Source organism: Panthera leo, chromosome B2 (assembly GCF_018350215.1).
Source record: "Panthera leo isolate Ple1 chromosome B2, P.leo_Ple1_pat1.1, whole genome shotgun sequence".
NCBI lineage: Eukaryota > Metazoa > Chordata > Mammalia > Carnivora > Felidae > Panthera > Panthera leo.
In genome coordinates, this window is record NC_056683.1 from 110,385,146 (window position 1) to 110,409,534 (window position 24,389).

The 24,389-nt window shown below is 32.4% G+C and overlaps 1 protein-coding gene and 1 long non-coding RNA gene across 3 annotated transcripts in view; one reads left to right on the forward strand and one right to left on the reverse strand.

Moving 5' to 3' along the window:
* Window positions 1-24,389, reverse strand: part of TRDN (triadin) — a 394,142-nt gene that overhangs the window by 11,419 nt on the left and 358,334 nt on the right. The window contains exons 31-37 of the mRNA XM_042939743.1: window positions 23,736-23,780; window positions 21,679-21,699; window positions 19,933-19,959; window positions 19,122-19,160; window positions 18,714-18,749; window positions 17,899-17,943; window positions 15,006-15,029 (exon numbers count right to left, since the gene is read on the reverse strand). Coding sequence (XP_042795677.1) covers window positions 15,006-15,029; window positions 17,899-17,943; window positions 18,714-18,749; window positions 19,122-19,160; window positions 19,933-19,959; window positions 21,679-21,699; window positions 23,736-23,780 — 237 coding nt within the window. The remainder of the gene's footprint in view (window positions 1-15,005; window positions 15,030-17,898; window positions 17,944-18,713; window positions 18,750-19,121; window positions 19,161-19,932; window positions 19,960-21,678; window positions 21,700-23,735; window positions 23,781-24,389) is intronic.
* LOC122220351 overlaps window positions 23,971-24,389 on the forward strand; it is a 66,544-nt gene continuing 66,125 nt past the window's right edge. For both annotated transcript variants that reach the window (XR_006202811.1, XR_006202812.1), the window contains exon 1: window positions 23,971-24,084. This is a non-coding gene — a long non-coding RNA (uncharacterized LOC122220351). The remainder of the gene's footprint in view (window positions 24,085-24,389) is intronic.

Here is a 24,389-nt window from a genome sequence, read left to right on the forward strand (position 1 = left end):
TACAGAAATTTTTAACAATCTTAAAAAATTAAGGACTTCAAAAAAACTTTTGTTTATGTGGATTACATCTATTGATAATTAATGTAACAGCAATTACAACAGATATTGTTTTTAGACATAAGGATTCTCAAGCAAACAGCTCTTTGGCTGAAAGAGCGATGACTTTCTCACATATCATTTAGCCTTTGGAGAATTCCACTGTATGCTCATGAAAAAACGAGAGCAATAAAGGTAAATAGTGGTTGAATATTATTATGTAAAGTGTTTCAGGTCACCTGAAAGGGTTTTGGAGACCCTAGGGATCCATAGACTATAACACTGAGAAATGCTACTCCAGATGAAGAATTCTATCTCTACAAAATAACCAACATTAACAAAAGGAAATAATTAAACATAAGCCTGTCAAAAGGAAAGGTAATTATTCAAAAATAAGTTTATTAGCCATATATTACATATGGCTGTATATAGATCAAAGTATTTGAGAAAACAAGAGAGTAAATGTCACCTTTTGAGAAAAAAAATCAAAACATTTTATTTCTCTAACATGGGGACCAGTAAAATAATGCAAGATATAAGCAGAACACAGACAAAGCAAAACTGAATTCTTCAAATTAAAAATTATTACAGAAGAAATATCTGGTATGCACTTTCACCTACCATATATATTTTATGGAAATATATATAATAGCATATAATAGCAACCATTTGCCAATTAACTGCTAATATTGCATTAAAAGAAAAATTTTAAACTGAGTTGAAATATACAATGAATGTAAAATTTTTAGATTTAGCCTTAGATATCAGTTTCTTTCTTGTTTGCTTGCTGGCTTTCTTACCTTCTCTTTTTCTCTCTTACTTCTTTTTTTTCTATATTAAAACCGTCCCTTCTAAGTTTGGATAACTGTAATAAATTTAACAACACTATCGCACATATGTATGTTAATAAATTAGAAACATATTTACAGTGGTTTCTAAAGGTTGTTGGAATCTCAGTTTCTTCTTCGTATAAAGTGTATAAATTCATCATGTGTATTTTATGATGTCTCCTATGTGTTTGTAACATAAAAATGTCTGAAATTGAATCAGTAATCAAAAATCTCCAAATAACCAAAAGTTCAGGACCAGACAGTTTCATAGGCGAATTCTACCAAACATTATAAGAAGGGTTAATACCTAGTCTTCTTGAATTATTGAAAAAAAAAAAAAAAAAAGAAAAAAGGAAACTTCCAAATTCATTTTATGAGGCCAGTAACACTCTGGTATTACTCAGTATTACCAAAGTCAGATAAAGACACCACAAAAAAAAGAGAACTATAGGCCAATATCTCTGATGAACATAGATGCAAAAATCCTCAACAAAATGCTGGCAAATGAATCCAACAATACATTTAAAAAATTATTCACCATGATCAAATGATATTTATTCCTAGGATGTAAGGGTGGCTCAATATTTGCATATCAATCAACATGATACATGCCATCAATAGAGAAAGGATAAAAACCATTTGATCATTTCAAAAGATGGAGCCTTATGTACAAGAACCAAATTATGGAGGTAGCCCGTGTCCATCAATAGATGAGTGGATAAAGAGGAGATGGTATATATAGATGTGCAATGGAATGTTATTCAGCCATGAAAAAGGAATGTAATCTTGCCTTTTGCAACAACATGGATGAAGCTAGAGAGTATAATGCTAAGTGAAAGAAATGAGTCAAAGAAAGACAAATACCATAAGCTTTCCCTTATATGTGGAGTTTAAGAAACAAATGAGCAAAGGGAAAAGAAAGGTGAGAGAGACAAACTGAGGACAGACTCTTAACTATAAAGAACAGATGATTACCAGATGGGAGGTGGGGGGGGATGGGTGAAATAGGTGATGGGGATAAGAGTACACTTATCTTGATGATCACTGAGTAATGTATAGCATTGTTGAATCACTATATTGTGCACCTGAAAGTAATATTACACTGTATGTTAACTCTACTGGAATTAAACTTAAAAACTTTAAAAAAGACCAAAGTAAGAAACATTTTCTAAAGGAATTTAAAGTAGAAAGAGCAATGTATGCAGCAGCAAAAAAACTTTTTACAAAAGTTAAGCTGTAATTGAAAATAGCATAGAAAAAAGAAACCATTGAATAAGCAAAAAATAAAATAAAAATGTCAAAATATAAATACATTTTTATTTTTATTATTTTTTAAAAATGTTAATGTTTATTTTTGAGAGAGAGACAGATCATGAGAGGGGGAGGGGCAGAGAGAGAGGGAGACACAGAATCTGAAGCAGGCTCCAGGCTCCGAGCTGTCAGCACAGAGCCCAACGGAATCCACCATGAACTCATGAACTGAGCTGCAGTCAGATGCTTAACAGACTGAGCCACCCAGGTGCCCCTAAACATATTTCTTAAAAGATTAGTTTAGTTTTACAAAGTGAATGCCACCTTAAAGTTTTCTTGTAATTTATTCGTTTAAGAAATAGCTACTCTTTCAGCAACAACAATGACTACAATGAGCTCTTTTTCTGTGCAGGTGCCCTACAAGGTACTTTACATTTTTACTTACGTCTCATAACACACTAAAAAATAGGTGGAATAGCTTCATTTTACAAGATAACACTGAGACTCAGCAGATTTAAAATGTGTTAAGCAACACATTTTTAAAGTATTAAATGAAGGTATAAAGCTGAATTTCTTGAGCTTCTAGTCCCTCAATCTTTCAATTAAACATTCTATCTCCACTTTCAGAAGAAAAGGACGATGCTACCTAGAAGTAATTTGCAGTCAAGTAGAGAAAATGGACAAGTATCCAAACAAATATAAGATACTATGGGTTGCAAGGTAGTATATAACAATCATCAAAACAAGCGTGAGATGTTTTCAGTGGTGGTACAATCACTTCTTCCTACGGACGTCAAATAAATTTTTTGGAAGCTATCCCATGGGAGATCGACCATGAAGGATCATATAGCCAGAAATGGGAAGAAAAATACAGGAAAAAAGAATGACAGTATCAAAAGATGGAGGAAAATTAGGAACATGGACATGAATTGGTTTGGTATCTCTTATAGGTATACACAGTGATTATAGAAAAAAGACATAAAATGTAGTTTAAGACTGAACTATAGAGGCTTTAGATCCTCAAGCTAAGATGTGTAGAATGTATTCTAAATTTTCCATGAAGAAATATTGAACACTTATTATCTAAATAGCTTAATCAATTTGAAGTTTTGGAGAACTTAATTTATTAGTAGATGTGAAATGGAAGAATGACAGAAATCAGAAAGGGACCTGCTGAAAAGTCACTGCAATGATTCAGAGGAGAAAGAGCAAAGCTAACATGACTTGACAACTGAATTAGAGCCTGACAAAAAGAACGGTGATTACGCAAAGTAGAATTTGAAGGTTTATGTCTACGTGACTAAAGAATAGAAATCATGTGGCAATTCCCTTTGGGATTTGCTGGGGTTGAGGGATAAAGGAAAGAAGGGGGAATAAGATAGGAAGGTCAGTCGTGAGCCTGTGCAGACAAAGAGTGATGCTGAGATTTGAAAATGTGGGACCAGAGTTGATAAGGCAGGTTAGACTTCAGAACACCTTGGGGTCTTACCCACAAAGAGATAGATAGCAAGGTGGAAGGGCCCTGCTGGGAAAGAGTGTGAAGAGAGAAAAGAAAGTTGACAATGGAAGAACCAATCCTCAGGGCGGGGTGTGTGTGTGTGTGTGTGGAAATAGCAGAAAGATAATGCTGAGAAAATATCAGACTGAAGAAAACGGAGTCTGATATTATGAGAACCAAGAGAGGAAAACATCAAGAAGGACGAGAGCCCAACAACATTGAGTGCATCAGAGAGGTTGAGAATGGGAGAGGGGTGAGAGAAGGTAATTAAGCTCTGCAATTAGGAGGTCTGGGTTGAGATTTAAGTGAGTTATTTGAGGACAGTGTCAGAGGTTAATACTCAGCTTGCATGAAATAAAAGTCTGAGGAATTTGGTCAAGAATTGGTGGGAAACTTATTGAAGAGGTGTAACTGTAAATGAAAGCAGAGCAAAAGCACAACTTCAGGAAGCAGAAAGAGCAAGGGAAATTTTTATATGCCAGAAGAGTCTGAGGATATTCGCAGGTGAAGGGAGGAGGGCTTCTTAGAGCGAGAACTGAACATGCAGGATGGTGGGAGTCGGCATCAAGGAGAGGCAAGAGGGGTGGAGTCAAGGAGAAAACATGGAATGATAAATCTCAGGTGAAAAGCAATGCTTCGTCATCTGAACATGAGAATGTAAGGGTGGTAAAATAATGGGAAAGGTTAAAAGAGACTGTAATTTGGAGAAAAGAAAAATTTTAAGGAATCCACATGTATGGCATAGATCATGAATTTCATTTTTCTTGTTTTTAAAGATAAATTTTCCTGTGTAGTGCCCAGCCTGTTCTGTGTACTCTTAGCAAACATGATAAATAAATAAAAATGACCTAAATAATGCAAACATGTGTACCAGCAGTTACTGCATGTTTATTTCTACCAGCAATCTATTTTGATTTGTGTAACGTTTCAAGAAATACTTGTAGGTAAACATCTGGGATCCTAAAGCATCGACACATATGTAACTTTGCACGAATTTTTGTTTTCATTTTCACTCCTCCTATTTTATCTAATTCACTGCATCACTTTGACTCTGTAGAAATATCAAAGGGTTAAAATTATTTTCTCAACTGATTTGATGAATCATGTGTAAGTGATTTGGTGCAATATTACATTCTAAGAGTTAACATTTTTTTCAAGAACTCATAAGAATCTGCTGTAGTTCAAAGCAGCAGTTGATAGCCAGTTTATTTTAGTTTTTTGGTGTGAAAGCCTCCTTTATGCAGCTATTATTTTAAATGATCATGAGTTTTAAAGAAAACTAACTACTACATTGAGCAATATCCACAGAATTCTCGAGATTGACCTCCGGGGGTAATAAAGTATGCAGAGACAGTTCACATTTGGAATGTTGCACACAGTGAAGCCAAGGGTGTTCAATAAACGTATGCAATCCTTTCTGAGTGTCTGTCCTGTCACTCTGAGGATAGGACACAGCTGTCTTGAGGGCCATGTCAGAACAACTTAACATCACCAATAAATGAATGAGGCCACATTGCTAGTACCCAAAGACTAATAATCAACAGTGACAAACATTTCACCAAATGTGCCTTATACACAGACTTGTTCTGAGGTCTAGCAGAACGAGTTATCAGAGAGAGTAAGCAGGGCAGCTGTCCCTATTTAGAAGGCTTCAACCAAGTTACTGCTCCATTCTTTTTCTCCTGAAACAAAATTTCCATAAGTATAATCACCCTTGCTCTAAAAAGTGGCATTGTTTTAAATCCACTCAAAAACGAGTGAGATGTTTTTTCCCATTATGATTTTTTTCTTATTATGGTATCCATTTTGACACAAAAGCTTAATAAGCGAAACCTGTTCCTACCCAGGAAAAGTAACACATTATCATGCCATAATTATTACCATCAATGTCATCCTCATTCCCATGGATGCCAATTAATAAATACTTAATAGACACCAATTATTATTTATGCACCTTCTATTTTATCTTATTTATCTCTACCCAGAATTTCTATGAGGTAATATTATTATTATTATCCACATTTTATTATAAGTTTTTTAGTATTTATTTATTTTTGAGAGAGACAGAGCATGAGCAGGGGAGAGGCAGAGAGAGAGACACACAGAATCTGAAGCAGCCTCCAGGGTCTGAACTGTCAGAACAGAGCCCAATGCGGGGCTTGAACTCACAAACCATGAAATCATGACCTGAGCTGAAGTTGGACGCTTAACCAACTGAGCCACCCAGGCACCCCTATTATTATACACATTTAAAAAATAAGACTACTAAGCACAGAGATGTTATGTAGATTTCCCAAGTTTACACAAATTTTAAAACAGTTTCCCTGTTATCAGCCACTACCCAATGATAACATCTGTATTTCTATCATGAATTTGGTGATAATTTGTTTTTAACAACAACTACATTGATGTTAATATTCATTAGCATTCCATTCCAGCAAGTGATCTCCAATAATATTCCATCCCAACAAGTGTCCCAAAACAAAACAAAACAAACAAGTGAGTCATCGTATAAAATGATGCTATTTAGGAAAAAAACATATGTCCTAATATAAACTTTAACCTAAACACTATAAGAAAGCATATTTTTCTTTTTCAAAGGCTTGTGCATATTTGTATTAACTAAGAATGGATTTTTTAAAGAAGATAAAATTTATATTTCTATGATTAAGGATTGTATAAAGTTTTAATAATAAATTTTATACAATTGCCCAGAACTAGAACATCAGAGTTTCACTTTTTAATTTAAGCAAGTAAGGCATGAATCTTGTTAAAACAAGGTTTGGGGATAACATTAAAAAAACAACTCTTGGACTCTAATTCTGAGAACACGATAGACAATATTCGCTACAAAATCATACTTTTTGTTGAAGTGCTGGGCTCAGAGGAGACAAAGGAAACTTCCAGAATCTTCCCTTCTGTTGCAAGAGGAGAAAAAGAACACCTGCTGATTCACGAACGGTGAGGTCACCCTGTGGACAAGTGCTTATAGTAAAACAAGAACTCAAAAACTAAGTGTGCAAGGAGCAAAGTAGGGGTGCATAGGCTGTGAGCCTTTGTTAAGCCAGAGATGGTGGGACAAAAATATAAGTTCCCCAGGTGATTTGGAGAAGATAGCAACAACACAGTATTTAAATCTCCTTCAAATCCCCTTGTAAAAACAGAGAGTGAAACCCATGGACAATATTTAAAACAAACTGAAATGAGCCCTAGAAATGTGGACTGAAACAGTCAGAAACCTACCAGGTATTAGCATCTACGGAGAAGGAAGGAGAGGAAGGCAATAGGGAGTCTGAGAGACACCCCAAACAGGAAACCCCCAAACAGCCAATAGGCATTTTCTGAAAAGTGAGTAATGACAACTTGAGATCATCAGCTGAACCTGGGAAGGGCTTTGCCCAGTCCCAGAGCAGGTAAGCATAAAGGGTTCACCACGAAGTGTGAGTGCTGGTACCATCTGGTACCCTGTGACCCCTGGGGAACTTATGAGCCAGGGTTCACTTGCAGGACAGAATCCCACAAATGGTAAGACACTACTAGGGGTGGAATAAAAGTTGAGCAAGATAGGGACAATGGAGAGAAAGAAAGATAATTTTAGATAAAAGTGAGGGAAATAAAATAAAACTATGAGCTCATAATCAAAGTTCCAATCACAGAAAGAAAAAAGCCTTCATAAGGGAGAGCCTGAAGAAACAACAAACAACACATTTATATCACAAGGTACTTCAGATATTCAATTTTTCAAACTTGAACTTTAATATATATATAAATCTTCTAAGAATTAAAATATGAATTCAAAAATAAGGACAAACAATAGATTATTAAAATAACCAGTAAGATTTGAAAAATAACTATTATAATAAAATATAAATTATATAAAATTCTCACTGGATGGGTAAAATAACATATAGAACTGAAGAAATAATTAGTGAATGTATGTTAAGACTGATCAAATTACACTAAATACATCATAGAGAAATGAGGAGATGAAAAATTAGAAAGAGATGTTGAAAGAAGAAAAATGTGCATACCTAACACATTAATAATGAGCACAAGGAAAAAATAGTAATATTTGAAGAAATAATGGCTATGAATTCTCCAAAGTGGTAAAGGAAAGAAAAATGACTCCATGTGCCCTGGAAAAATTTCACAATAAAAAGAAGCTCTCACTCCATAAACTATAGTGAGTCTGCAGTGGATCAAGGGCAAAGAAAAAATATATAAGAAGACAGAGAGAAAGGATAGATCATATGGAAGGAATGACAATTCAACTGGTAACAGAATTCCTCTACCTTAGTGGAGGAAGAGAAAGCAATACAGTGACACGATGTACTCAAAGTAATCAGAGTGCCTAACTGGTGACCTAGATCTTGTGCTTAGCAAAAGGCTTTCGACAATAAGGATGATTTAAAGACATTGTCACATAAATAAAACCTGAGAACACTTTCCACCAATAGGTCTTTGCTCAAGACGCTTCTAGAGAAGGAGATGCTAAAGAAGTATGATGTTGAAGGAAAAGTCAGAGATGTGAGAGAGATGGTAGCAATGTAACTGAGAAATCTGTAGGTGAAGATAGACACACGTTGAAAAATAATACTAATACAATTTGACATTCAGATTCTTTTAAAGGTTATAATTCAACTATTGAACAAAATTAGCATGTAAATCAGGTTTAGATGTGATGAAATTTAAATGTAGCATCCTTCTCTTGTTTGGAAGAGGGTGTTGGTTTTTTTTTTTTTGTTTTTTTTTTTTAACGTTTATTTATTTGTGAGAGAGAGAGAAAGAGACAGAGTGTGAGTGGGGGCGGGCCAGAGAGAGAGGGAGACACAAAATCGGAAGCAGGCTCCAGCCTCTGAGCTGTCAGCACAGAGCCCTACGCAGGGGCTCGAACTCACAGACTGTGAGATCATAACCTGAGCCGAAGTCAGACGCTTAACCGACTGAGCCACTCAGGCGCCCTGGGGGAGGGTGTTCTATAGTAATTTTATTCTTTAAATGTGCATAGTAAAATTTCAAGGGTCACGGCTGAAGTAAGAGAAATAGAGTGTTGTCTTTCCAGATAGGTAGACATTAGAAAACAGAAAATAAAAATATATTTAAAGGGAAAAAAACACTCAATTTTGTAACGGACAAGATAAAATATGAAGAAGTGTTTAGAGAACATGAGAAATATAAAACAAGCAAGATGGTAAGAACTAGACCTAAAATATTAATAATCACAACTAATGTGAGTAGTTGAAATTCATCAGATTAAAAGTGAAGGCCATTGTACTGGATAAAGAAAGAGTAAATTTTAACTTTATGTTATTTACTAAAGAGATGTCTAAAACAAAATGTCATGAAAAGACATAAAATAAAAGTTTGTAATAAAAAATTCTGATAAAATACTAACCAAAAGAAAGCTGGAGTAATTGTAATAATATAAGATACACTTTACTTAAAAAAGGTCATTATATGGAATATAGAAGTTACTATGTAAAGATAAATGTTCAATTCACCAGAAAGATACATAAAGCTTGGATAAAATGTATAAAACAGCTCCTAACATAAAAATTGATAAAACTACAGGGATAAACTGAAAATTTTCCATCTTGGAGGAAGATTTTAATATAGTTTATCCAATTATTGATACTTCTATTATTCAAAAAATTAATGAAGATAAAGGGTAATTGAAAAACAATGAATCTTGACTCAATCAATATAGGATCATGCTTCCAACCATTAGAAAATGCACATTATTCTGGATGAAATATGGAATACCTACTAAAACAAATATATTTGTTTGTAAGATAAAGCTCAATGTATTTTAAAGAGGAGACCATTTTCTCTAACCACTATATAATTAAATTAGGCATTGGTTAAAAGAGGATGATCTTTACAATCCCCACAGGTTTGGAAATTGAAAAACAAGTTTTAAAATTTCCATGTAAAATGCTAGGTAAAGAATTTATGTTGATGGAATTAAGGTATTCTTGCAACAGAACGATAATGAAAATATTGCATATAAAAGCTTGTGGGATGTTGCTGAAATAGCATTTAAATTCACTGCCTCATATGCTTATATTAGTAAAGGAGAAAGGTAGAGACTAATAAAATAAACATCCACATTAAGATATCTAAAAATAAACACAGAGGGGCGCCTGAGTGGCTCAGTAGGTTGGGCGTCCGACTTCGGCTCAGATCACGATCTCACGGTCCGTGAGTTCGAGCCCTGTGTCGGGCTCTGTGCTGACAGCTCAGAGCCTGGAGCCTGCTTCAGATTCTGTGTCTCCCTCTCTCTCTGCCCCTCCCCCGTTCATGCTCTGTCTCTCTCTGTCTCAAAAATAAATAAAAAACGTTAAAAAAAATTAAAAAAAAATAAACAGAAAAATCTTAAATAAATTAGGAGTAAAGCAAATATTTAATGATAGTAGAATAGATTATAATGTGTATATTTACAAAGTAATATACTATACAGTAATAAAAATGAATAAACTTAACTATAACTATACAAAAACACTTATGAATCTGAGAACATACCATTAAGAGAAAATCTCAGAATACGTCCTATAGTTTCATATATATGAGAGACCAACAAGTGATAAAATTAGGAAAAAAAATCAACTTAATTAGTCTTCGATGACATAAATTAATTGATTTAGACATGAATTAACCATTAGAAGACTTTTAGGTTGAATTCAATCATTTTATTCATTAATTTCATTATTTATAAAAGGCAACTATATATAATATCGTCATAAAGCAAAGCATATTTTTCTTGTGTTTAAGAATTTATGAAAATTAGTTCTTTATGTCACTAGATTTTAATTTTATAATTCACAGACTTATTAATAATTTTTCTCAAAACGTGAAATATTCTTTCAAATGGGAATTACATACCTATTAGTAAATTCTGGATTTTTGAAATTCTTGAAAATTTTCAATGCAGGGACGTATAATCAATACAAAATAGGCTACACTTTTATTATGATAAATGTTATACTTTAGTTATGTTTAATTAGATTCTTTTAAAAGAAGTCTTTAACATAAGTTATATCAAATGTGTAAATCAAGAAAGGCTATAAGCTTTTACATCCTTGTTTAATTTTTAAGCACCTTGTGCTTAAATTTTAGATAAATGTCCAAAATGGCTTAATTCTGATATCTAAAATATTCACCAAACTGTAATATTGATGCAAATTACTCATTAATATATCATATTTACGTAAAAAGAAAAAATGCAAAACGAAAAAATGAATGAGTATTTTCAAAGTTAGAAAGCTTTATAAAGCAAATCACAAATGTAAGCTATAAAGGAAGTTGCCTAAAACATGGAAATCCTGGCCAGTCTTGTTTGAAGTGTCCTTAAAAAGTAATTAACTTCTATAAAATATTTTTATTAGTATGTCCTTAAAAATTAAATTCATTATCTTTGATATCAAAATTAGATCTCAGAGGCTTTATGATGATCCCAAACCGGTCTATGCAGATAATTTTGTTGAGTTGCTGATGGGAAAATGCTCATGTTCAAAGAAAAGTGTTATAGGAAAAGATGCTAAAGTTAAATTTCCACATAGAAGCATCTCAAGAAATGTTCTTACTGCATCACTTCTTTTAAAATACTAATTTTAAGGGGAAGCCAACCTCTCTTTACTCAAATGTTGTCTACCAGATAATAAAAACAAAATAACTATGGGCTTCTATAAAATCTTTGTCTTTGATATCCCCACACCCATTGTTATAAATATACTGTCAATGTCTCAGCTACATCAAGACCCTTGCAATTCCACTAGGTGCTAGTCTTCCCTTGGCACTATTTGCCTTATGATAATGTATGTTTTCAGTCCTCTGTTTTATTTCATATTTTGCCTTTGGGAAACTTCCTGGGGAGTAATGTTTTTGGATGTACAGTTATTTATATTTTTCAGAAAACAATTTTCTCAAAAGACTTAAAATAATATCAAATGGTTGGGCCATTTAAAATTCAAAAATGTATTTATTTTGCTTTTAATTTTTAGGGTAATATATCTTAAATAGAATACAACTTAACATTCCTTGATGTCTTCTTCTGAATTCTATGGAAAGTAAATAATTCATTATATAATTGCCATATCTATAGAAAATATACAGAATGAAAATCAAATGGATATTTAGAATCAGAAAGCTACATCCTTACAAAAAATAAACCCACAAAAGCAAGCATCAATTTAAACCATAATTGCCTATGAATCATGGAAATTTTGATTTTGCAATGTTACTTTCACTGATGTCATAGAGAGATATTTGTGTATTGCTGATTCTTATCAGCATCTTCTTTATGCCTATAATAAACCCCCAGATATTTGAGAATCCAGTCCACTGGGATGATCTCAAGCATCTCAAGCAGAGTGAACCAGAATTCAGGAAGAAATACCCCCTTCTGTATTACACTAATCCTTTTCCACACATTACCACCCTTCCTTCCCAACCAAAAGACCCAGGAATGAAGGGCAGTCTCTGTGCTTCCAGTACCAAAGCAGAAAAGCCACCCAGAAGACAAGACATGCAGGCACCTGCGTGGAGTTAGAGAATGTGCGTGCAAGTCTGGGCTCAAAGCAAAAGCTATTTGTGAACCTCTGTTATGAAAGACAAAGAAAAGACTGAAAGATAAATAAGAAGTCTGACCAAAAATAAATACACATGGACATAATGCTGAAAATGGGTTGAGAAAAAGAACAATGAATCTTCAGTTTAAATTATCTTCAGTATGTTTTATTAGATAAATACCTGAAGTTTTTGATGATTGCCTCCAAAAAAGCCTGATAAAAATATGTTCTATAGAGAATATAATATTCATATGCATAGCAGCCAATTTATTAAAATGTATCATCTCATGATGTCATTGGACATTTATCTCATATGATCCATAAGAAAAAGTAGACATTTTTTCATCACACTGTCTGTTTTCAGTTACTATTCTTATTTCTCATTTACTTATTTACACTTATTTCTTCCCAACAATTCTCTCCTTTTTACGCCCTTATATAAAGTAAACCACAGTTTTCTGTGGCAGTAGGTCCAAAGTCCTTTGGCCTGCAGGATCTCTACCTCATATTTTAACCTACATGTCCTTACCTCCACTGCTTTCTGACACTAGCCCTTAACTTCAGCTAACTTGTCTTTTAATTGCCATTATACCAAGTTTTCTTGGTTGCTGACTTTGATATATATATATATATTATATATATAAATATATATATAATATATATATATATATATATATATAATATATATATATATATTGGTTTCTGCCCCTGGTTCCTGGCATAGAGTTTCTAAATCCCTTAGAATCTACTAGGTGATAGATTTGCCAATGAGGCAAATGCTTGGTGGGCTCCTGGATGGGGGCTGGTCACCAAAAATACCAAGCCACGATTAGAAACCTGAAACTTTCCGCCCCACTCCCCATCCTCCAGGAAGGGGAAGGGGACTGGAGATGGAGTTTACAATCAATCATGCCTATGTATGTATAAAGCCTCCATTAAAAATTCTCTCAAGTATGGGATTCAAGTATACGGTTCAAGTAAACCCATCTACATACAAGGAAAGTGGCTTACCCCAACTCCACAGGGGCAGAAGTTTCTGTGCTTGGGACCCTTTCAGACTTTGCCCTATGTATTTCTTCATCTGGCTGTTCATCTGTATCCTTTATCATATCCTTTATTATATAATAAACTAGTAAATGTAATTGTTTCTCTGAGTTCTGTTAGATGTTCTAGCAAATAATTAAATTCAAGGGAGGAAGTCATGAGAACCATTGATTTGTAGCCATGTTGGATGGAAACTATGAATAACCTGGGGACCTACTACTTAACAATTGGCAACAGAAATGGGGAGGAGTCTTGTGAGACTAAGCCGTTAACCTACGGGGACTGTGCTAAACCCAGTTAGCGTCAGAAGTGACTGAAATTGTATGACACCAAGCTGGCATCACAGAGAATTTCTTGGTGTGGAAACAAAACAAAACAAAACAAAAAAAAACCCCATATATCTAGTGTAAGAAGTGCCTGGAGCGTGGTACTTCTGTAAGAGTGCAGAAGAAACACAGGGGAAGTGAGTTCTTCCTTTACATTTACTTCAGTCTTTTTCCAGTTATTCAAACCTAACCATTCTTCAAATTATAAATTTTGTAATCACTTTCTTCATGAAGTCTGCCCTGACTACCTTTGGGTATAAGGAAAGAGTGTGGAGTGGAATGGTTTCAGAGGGCTTTCTTGAGTATCAGCTGGAAGCTTTGCCCTTGCATCAGTGACACAATTCTGCACCCTTGTTATTCTTCTTTTTTTAAATCCCTGAAGTAAGTCCATGCGGAGTTCTATTATTTGCTGTCAAAGAGGTTCAAATGAGAGATGTGGCAGGTACCACATTTGATGATTGTCTTATACTGTCCTCAATACTCACGATGTAGTGTGTACAGCAGAAATGCTCAAGAAATATTAAGATCTGCTCTGTCCAATGTAGTTGCCACTAACCACATGGGGCTTTGGGGTACTGAAATGTGACTAGTACGAACTGAAATGTGCTAAGTGTAAAACACAGACACACACCACAAGATTTCAAAAAACAGTGTAAACTATCAATGTGTTCTATATTGATACATAATGAAATAATACTTATATAAATAAATAAACATTAAAATTATTTTAACATGTTTCTTTTTATCCTTTTAATGTACTTACCAGAAAATTTAAAATTACATGTGTTGTTCACATGAAATTGCACTAGACAGCATCGATTTAAAATGACTTTTTTAAAAATCAGAAAACATGGGAGGGAAAATTCCTATCTCTCAGAATTTTTAGGAACTTACAGGAAAATTTAAAGTTGTATTGTATATATTTAGAATGCCTTTGGGTACCTAGAAATTGATATTTTAGAGAGTGTTTTCTGAGAACTTTGTCTGTTTATGATATATGAGCTTAGATCCATTCTTAGCTATGTTATTCTTCTCAGATATATAATTATATTTAAGTTAACAACCATTAGAAAATACCAGCAAATAAAACATTATTGCTCAATCATATGTAGTCTACAGCAGATCTTTAGTGATTGAAAGTTGAAGGCAGAATCAGGATTATTTTATTTCATTTTGCTTCAATCACTGAAAAAATTAATGTATTTGAATGCAAGTCGCTTTAATCTTCAGGCTTGAGAACACGATCAGTTATTTCTGTTACAAGTTATTTCAAATAACATAGTTTTTTAAGTTTCAGCATAACTAAGTTTAAAAGTTAAATTTCTATCAGAGGGTTTAGTATGAAATGACTCAGTCTCTGAACACATTAAAAGTATAAATATTTTATGAGTTTCAGCTGGAAATTTATACTGCATGCCAAAGAGAATTTATCATCAATACAAGCAGTACTTACTTGATACTCTTGCAGGTTTTTCTGCTAAAAATAAAATAAAATAAAAGAAAAGAAAAGAAAGAAAAAAAATTTTGTTTAACTCAGATAAAATGCAAAGAAATTATACATTGATGGACTACGTGAAAGTATCTCACATCTTTTGACTTTCTTATTGCTTAATGTAATGTAAGAATATAACTATTGCCTGAGAACATGGGTCTTTGAGTGTATTAATTGTTTTCATGTGAAATATAATAAAAGCGCTCAATTATTATAGATGTTACAACGTGTTTACATTTTAAACACTTACTAAAATCAGCAGGATTCTTGTTAAATTAAGTGTTTTGGTTCAACTTTAATTATAACTAAGTTGAGTAAAATTACTTTGTATGATGTAATTAATGTAAATATTTGTTTAAAGTTTCCAAATTCCATAAAATGTATCATTAAGAATTATTTTCCTTTCAAAGGTAATAATGATGAATAACTAAACCTTAAAAAGCAACATGCAAAATCAGTTTAATTTTTCATAACCATTTGTCTAGTTTCAATGAGAGACTATAATTCTTCAAAGTAGTATCTTTTTACATTAAAGTGTATGTATGTAGGACAAAAATATAAAGTGAGATGATTGTCCCAAATACCAAATACTGTAACAGATATTCTAACTTCTTGGAAAGAAAAAAAAAAGATTGGTAACATCTACATTGTACTAATGTTAGTCTATTTTTTTTTCTTAGTATGGTTGACACATAATCTTACAAGTTTCAGGTGTATAACTTGCTGATTTGACAAGTTTATAATCATGCTGTGTTCATCACAAGTATAGCTACCATCCCAACATTAGTCTAATTTAAAGGGCCAGACTTGAAAACATAAATTTTTAAAGGAATCTGCGTTATATGATTTACTTTGAGACTTGCAGAGTTTTTAGTATAAACCTAGGGATTATAAATTTACAGAAAGTGGTTAATGCCAATAGAAAGGTTTTTAGAAAATTTTTTTTCCTTTGAGATACTTATGGTTTTAGTTATATTACAGCTGCATACCTCATGTATTCAAAACACAAAATAATTTAGAAAAAATACTTCAGTAAGGCTCATGTGTTATTATTTTTCCTTTAAAAATACTATCACTGACTAAAAGACAGGAACTTAAAAAGGAGTACAGTAAACATTTACTGAAATACAATGAATTATCTGTTGGATGAAGGAATGAATAAGAATATGCCTGTACTCTCAACTAGCTCCAGGTTAGTCTTGTGCTTTCATATATAATAATTTGTCCCTACTGTGTTTTCATAATATAAAGATCTTGGAAATGATGGACTCACACAGTGGGGTAAGAAGGGAGTTACCACTCTCTTGGAAACATTTTTTCCTTCAGGGGTACATTTTTTCTTTGGGCTGCCCTGATTGTGCCCATACATTCTCCTGTATGTGCCACAGTGCGATAGGGTAGGGAAGTGGGATCGAATGGATTTAACCGTAAAGTCTTTGGCGTCATATTTACTTTGAGCCAAATCCTGTCTCTACCAGGTAAACACTCTGAGATGTTAGGTGTTCCTTCATCACATTTACCTTATCTTTAAATTGGGCATAATTGGGCCTGTTCTAAGGATTAAATGAACTAATAGGATTAGTTAGGAAAGGATGTACCAGTGGGTTTTTAAAATAACATATCTTCTCATTCTTCTAGCTAATTATCCTAAAAAATGCTAGGCAATATTTTAAAAGTTAAGAAAGTTGAGATATAAAATTTATGGCCCTTTATGCTTCTACAGATTTGGTTTGTTCTTAATCTAAATTTTACCATCTAGTATGACTGATAATTATAAGTCTAAATTACTAATGACTATATGTCTAAATTTTATATGTAGCTATGTCCTTTCAGTACGTCATTTCAGGCGTACATAATACACTAAGCAGAAGGAAGGAACCAGTAAAAAACAAGACTCATTTCCTCTCTCCACACACTGGAGATGTATATATTTGCTATGAATGAAAATAATTGTTCAGTTATGGCATGTTTACTTAGCACCTTAAAATTTAAAATATTTAGATACCATTACCTTTTGAGTTAATTAGATTTTTTAATTTTATTTTTTATTTTTTTTAATTCTTTTTTTTTAATGTTTATTTTTGAGAGAGAGAGATAGAAAGACAGAACACGAGTAGGGGAGGAGCAGAGAGAGAGGGAGACACAGAATCTGATGCAGGCTCCAGGCTCTGAGCTGTCAGCACAGAGCCTGACGTGGGGCTTGAACTCCCCAGCCGCGAGATCATGACCTGAGCCGATGTTGGACACTCAACCAACTGAGCCACCCAGGTACCCCGAGCTAATTAGATTTTTAAAAATTATATCACTCAGATTGCATAATTCAGTTATAACATCCATTTGTAGTTTTTTGATGATCAAATCACCAAAACATGTCGTTCTTATTTTAGGTAAAAGACATCTCCCTTCCATGTGCATGCTGACATTTTCCCTCCACCATCCACTTCTTGAATTAATTTAAAGGGCCAAGTTTAGGTAATAAAAAGGTATTTATAATTTTGGCTGTATTTATGTAATACATAAAATAATTCTTATCTATTTTTACCACTATATCATTTTTGACCTTATGCATGTTACGAAAGTCTTTTGTAATAGAGAAATTTATCTTCTGGTATGTACTAGAATATTCTATTGAATGTTTATGTTGTTAACATTTTTGATTTCTTTACGTTGGCTAGTTTTACACTGAAATGTAAACTCCCTGCTAGATTTCCCACCTCTCCACTTCTGCTACTAGCAGAAGTGTATAGCTGCTAGACTTCTTTGCTTTAAAAAATTTAGTTTTAGTGCAAACATAATTTAGGCACCTCCATACTAACTTAGCAATTGGATATTTGCAAAGTTGATTCAAGATTACCTTTTGTCACATTGTGTGATTGAAGACTTTCTTTTCTTGTTGAGACTGTTGATAAGGAAAATGTAAATTAAACTATGAATTTTTAAAGGGAATTTTCATAAAAATTTTGGCTCACTTCAACCAAGCTTTGGGAAAATGGGAATATTTAAATGTTGTAAATATTTTCTCAGGATGATTTAAAAATTTTTTCTCTTCTAACATCTAACAAAAATAAATGTTACCAGTAGGGATTGTTTTGTTTGCATAAACAGGGATATAACATGATTGCACTGATTACAGTATTTAAACTAACTAGAATCTGTGAACAATTGGTCATCCTGAGTAACTGAAATTAAGGATAAACTAAAAAACAAAAGAAAACATCTGTCTTCTTTCATAATTAACAATCTTTTCGATATGTCTAAGAATGCTTTCTTCTTGATCCAATAGAATATTTCTCTGGTAATTAAGGTCTTTGCAAGTTTTTTCAGATACCTGCATTGAAAATCAGTGATTATCATATTATCTTTTATCGTTTACAAATAAATACACCCAATGTTAAGAAAAATAGCAACTTTGTGATGCAGCTTCTAGACTTGTTGCTCACCGATGGTGCAACACATATTTGTTGGGACTGGCCTGCCATCCACTGTTCCTTTGCCATGGCCGTTACCACATATCCACTGATTATTTTCCACATTTCTTTTTTAAATGACCTTAGCTCTCATCATGTACACAAATAAAAGTTTTACTTTAAAGTGATATAAATAATCCTCAACTCAAGTATTTTTGCTTCAGGGCTTTGCATTTCACTTTTCAATCTTTTAAAAAATTACCTTTTTCTTCTTTAAGATGTTTCATTTCTGTTTTTTCTGTAGAAAAAAAGTGAAGGTAATTTTGAATCATATATCACATTTATTCATAGGTCTTCCTAAGGTTTGGAATTAAATTTTGTGTAGTTAATATTCACACTTCAGGTATTATATGAAAAGAATTCTATGGTATTAATTTAGAAATAGCAGAACCTAAATTTATCTCTTTTTGCATATGTAATAATAAGTGATATCTACACCTTTTGCATGGAAAATCCTATAGTGAATTGTAATTCTGATATATGCTTTAAAATCGCTGCCCACATTTTCATGAATTGCTTTTAAGTGGCATAATTTATATAATTCTGTGTTTTTTTATTTCTGTGCTTTTATTGTTAATTTGGTGCATATGTCTTCAAATGTCATCTTTACCTTTACTTTCTTTTTCAGGTTTTTCAATTTTCTTCTTCCCTAGGAGGGAAAATATAATAACAAGAAATTATCAGTTTAAAAACCATGAGTTTCTTACTCAATCTTGAAGTAAACAGTTGGAGATAGGACTTAATCCCATAAGTGTAGGGGGTTAGGGCTCTGCTTTTGCAAGATGTGAAGGAAGAGGGTACCTCCCATGTGTGAGAACATAGGTATTTTTGTTATGCTTAGTTATTTAGCTTGTATTCAGTCACCTGTATGGCAGAGCCCCTTCCCTTTTACTTTTTGTCTTTTTTTTTAATGCACTTTGAAGTAGAGTTAAAGCAAGCCATTCATTTATTAAATGTTAACTAGTAACAACAGGAAAAAACATCTGAATTTTCAACTGTTTTCTTAAGGAAATGAGTATTTGACTGGTGCTATGGGTGCTCAATAAATAAAACAATGGATTAAAAACAATGAGAGTCACAAATTATCTCCAAACCAAAAGTGGACACAGGCTTTTCAAAACACTTTTGTTGATTGATGATTTTCTTCAACTATATTTATCAGACAAGAGTGAGAAGAAAATCAATATGTAATGAGTGACAAGTAATTATGTAGTGGGAATGTTGCATATGTTTCTTATTTAATACTTAACTGTTGTAAGCCTTTTGGGAAGTCATTTTGCCTGTTTTATAGGTGAGGAAACCAGGAAGCTGAACTGGGTAAGGGATTTTCCTAAATGTTACACAGCTAGATAAAGATAAATTTACATACAGATCTGTTTCAACTGATCTATGTTTCCTCCTTTGGGAAAGTAAATATTTACCTGATTCTATGATTTCTGATGTTTCTTCTTTAGAAAAAAAGAAGAATATATAGAAAAAGAAAAGGAAAGAATAATTTTGTATTTCAGTAGCATACAACTGAGCTTTACCTCCAGGTATATCCTATTAAATTCCACCGGTAATGACAATAAACACATATACTTAAAATGGCAAAGAAACACACTGGTAACTAATATCTCTGAAAACTGTAACTAGAAATCTATTTTGAAATTAGAACTACTCTACAGACGAATCTAAAACAGTCTAATTCTATATAGTAGAATGAATCAGTTTGAAGTGCTTTGCTTAGTTTTCTTAATTACAAATTATACAGCTCTATTTCACAAACTTTTAACTTGATCTTCATACATATGTGCATGCATTTATTCATTGAATATTTATAAAGCCACTACACATATAAGAAGTTATACTAAATGTAATAGGTGGGGTTGTGGGATGAAACTGAAAAACATCTCAGAAATAAATTCAGCTCATGGTGACTATTGTCAGAATAGTGAGACAAGAAATAAAATGCTACTTGTCTTTATGATAATATAGAACCAGCCTTTCTTTTTGTTCTTTCAGCTATTTCATAGACCAATAATATTTTAAAATATAGCATGGCAGGTTTTTAAAATGCATTTTTCCTCACAATTCATTTAAAGTGATAACATTTTCTATAAACCTGATACATTTGATTTTGTCTTCCATAACTTTTCTGGAAGCTATATTAAAAATTCAAGAAAAATTGATTAACATATTTTATAATAATGAAGATGAAAGATGAATAATGAGTCATAAACAAAACAATATTTACAAGGGATTATGGTGATATATTAGCATTCTAGTTTTGACTTTCAACTGTTAAATTTTGCAATACTCTTTATATCCATAGAAATAATAAAAACTAGATGTGCTAAAGATTTTCTCCAACTCAAAGGCAACATTTAATATTTTAACATAAAATTCATTTATAAGAAAATTGTTGCTGCATTTGTAAGGAATCTGTCATGATACTTTTAAGGAACCAAGCTATTCCTTGGCATTTCAAAACTTTAGATATAGCTGCTAGATTGAAATGCACAGATTTTTACTCCAGGTTAAAGTCTGGGTCATAATTTAATACATAATAATTTCATTTTTATGAAATTACACAAAACATAAATTTTCAAAACTGTATTAACTGTTATATTCGTATTATTTCTTGGAATGTCAAAAATAAAACTAAAAACTGAAACTAAAAACAATTCACCTTCAGGCTTTCAAAAAGTAAGATAATAAAAGGCTCATGTGCTTAAAATTAAATAATTGGAGACAGGTATTATGTGTTCTAAATTTTCCAAACTCAGAAGCAACTATTAGAGGGATCTCCATACTGTGTTTACTCAATACATCTTCACAAACAAAAGGAAGTACATAAAAGAAAGACCCAACCACTATTTTCCACACAGGCATTATTATGGTAAATGTATTAATTACACAGGCATGACAACAGAAAACATTGTAGGCATTCTCTCACATATCCTGGTATAGTGTGCTAATAGGTGCCCAATAAAGACTTGTTCAAGGATAAATGAATACAACATACACATTATTCTTTGTCAATCAGAATCATTTACATAGGTGATCGCATAATGACTATCGCCTTAATAAACATACCATCCTTTCTCTGCTGCATATAAACTCCAAGGGTTATAAAATTAAAATAATTAAATAGCAAATTTTTAATTTTAACATTCTACACTTACTTGTAGTTGGTTTGGGTTTGTCTAAAAAGTAAAGAAAAAAAGAAAACCAGTGGTCAATTTCCACCCATAGGTAAAATATCAGTCATTTATATTCTTATTTCTGTCTGAGTTAAAATAGGAATAGGCTAACCTTATATTAAAATAAGCAATAGAAAATGCCTTTTGAGGAATTTTAAAGTTATATTCCTAATGAATTCTCTGTAGAAGAGATTGTACAGCTTTCAAATATAGAATCCTCTTGGTCTCTCTTTATCCCTATAAAACCTCATGTTTGATTTGATGCAATTTGAATGCTCACAAAAATTTGAATGCCTTACTATTTCTAAATAGCATAAAATGCATATTCCACCATCATCTTTGCAGAATACATGTTAACTTTAATTCATATTAACTGTCTAAGTCCCCCAATACAGCATTTTAAATGAAGAAACTGATTTTATAAAATCTCAGGGGGAATAAATGAGTGGTAGATGAAAACCACAAAACTATACCATCCAAATACATGACCTCTTTCTCCAGTATTCCTTGTCTTCTGAAACTGTTAACTAAAAACATTAATTATGCAGTCATACACCTAAAGATCGATTTATTTATAAAAAAGTTTACAGCATGTGGTCATGACTGTGAACAATTCAAATCACTCAAAATTGGGTCAACTAATTCTAATTCATTAACTGTGGGAATATAAATCGATACAACTTATATCAGAGAACAATTAGAATTATCTATAAAAATTACATTGTATATACCATTTCACTAAAACACTTTAAGAAATTTTACTCCAAAGATAAAGTAACAAAACTAGATTGGTAGATATATATATATATATATATATATATATATATATATATATATATATTATTTTGTATCAGTATAGAAATCTTGTTAGACAACCTAAACATACCAATCAGAAATTAGTTAACTATACAACTATCTAATAGAATACTATTATTTTCAAAATTCATTCAAATTTTCAAATTTGAAATGTAAAATTCATTTCAAATTTAAAATTTCAAAATTTGAATTAATTTTTACATTTCAAATTCAAATTTTCAAAATACATTCTTAAATAGAAAAATCTGGGACATGGTAACTTATAGAGTATGTCATAATTTGTGTAAAAAATAAAAGTGGGGATATATATATTTATTTTATATAAGCATGTATGTATATGTATATTATGTGTATATGCTATGTATGTATGTTGCTAGAAGGAGACAATAAGAAATAACAGTAATTACCTATTGGATATTTTGGAATAGGAACTGGTAGAATAGGGAAAAAGAGAGGAGAAGGAGGTATATTTTCACAATTAGTCTCCTATAATGTATGCCTTCGTGTTTGAACCATGCCAACCATTATAGTTTTAAAATTTGAGTAGTATTTTTTTAAATATTAAGCTAGCAATTATATATTTTATATTTAAGAACATATATCAAGCTGAAATTCATGATTAGTTTTCAGTAAAATGTAATTTGTGCAATTTGGCAAGTTATTTTACAATACTATCAGCAGTGAATTGATTTAATCAGTATGACACATGACATTGATATTGACAACAGTGAAAGGTGCTTGTGAATCATGAAATCAAATACTATTTTGCTAATAGTGCTGTATTATAACCATAAGAGACTCTTAACTATAGAGAACAAGCTGAGGGCTACTGGAGAGGAGGTGGACAGGGAGTGGACTAGATGAGTGATGGGTATTAAGGAGGGCATTTCTTGGGATGAGCATTGGATGTTATATGTAAGTGATGAATCACCAAATTCTAATCCTGAAACCAATATTACACTATATGTTACATAACTAGAATTAAAAAAAAACGTGAAACCAAATATACTGCTGTATTATAACAGTATGTTTGGCAATCCTATACATACTGGTTATAATACTCAGCAAAATGTATAATTGTCAGCTTATCTATATCAGATAAACTAGATTTTGCTGCAAAACCAGACTAAAAATTACCAGGACAAAATGAAAAACAGTTGTAGGCTTTGTTTTAATTTTTAAATTTAATACAAAGAGGCAATTAAGACAGAATGTAAAAACACCTGTTTTTATAGATGGAGATTCTTTTTCTTGATGTTCAGCTTTTTCTAGAAAGAGAAATTAAAATTAATTGGCAATCTGTGGATTGTTTGTGTAGCAAGCATTTCTTACTTATGTGTTTACAAGTGATCCTCAGTTTATATGGGAAGCATGCCCTCAAAGTCATTTGCACGCTGGAACTCAGAAAGCATATTGCCATAGAAACGCATTATAAACACAGTCAGGTTCATTCTCAGGGCAACCTGTAAGATACAAAGGTACTAGCCCTCTTGAGGCCACATGGTATAGAAAGAAGAGGCTAGACTACGACAAAAGGAGAATAAAAAGAGGATTTTTCTTTCTCTGCTAAAGGTAGAGTCATTCCTTAGGGATACTTTAAAGCAGATGACATTTCTCTTTGGCATTTTACAAGCTCCCCTTTGTACCTCTCTGACTCCTTCTAGTTCCTTTCTTGCCAGATCAGAAGTAATTTGTGCTGGACATTATTTTATTGTTGAAAATTGAACCTAGACCCACCCTATGCCAGAAAGTACCACATTTTGTATTTTTGTTTTCCTGGACCTCTTTCTCTTTCCAGGTCCAGTTAGAACTCTCACAGATGAATCTGTTAATTCGAGGACATGACAAATGGAATCAAATGTGTAATTGGTATCTCT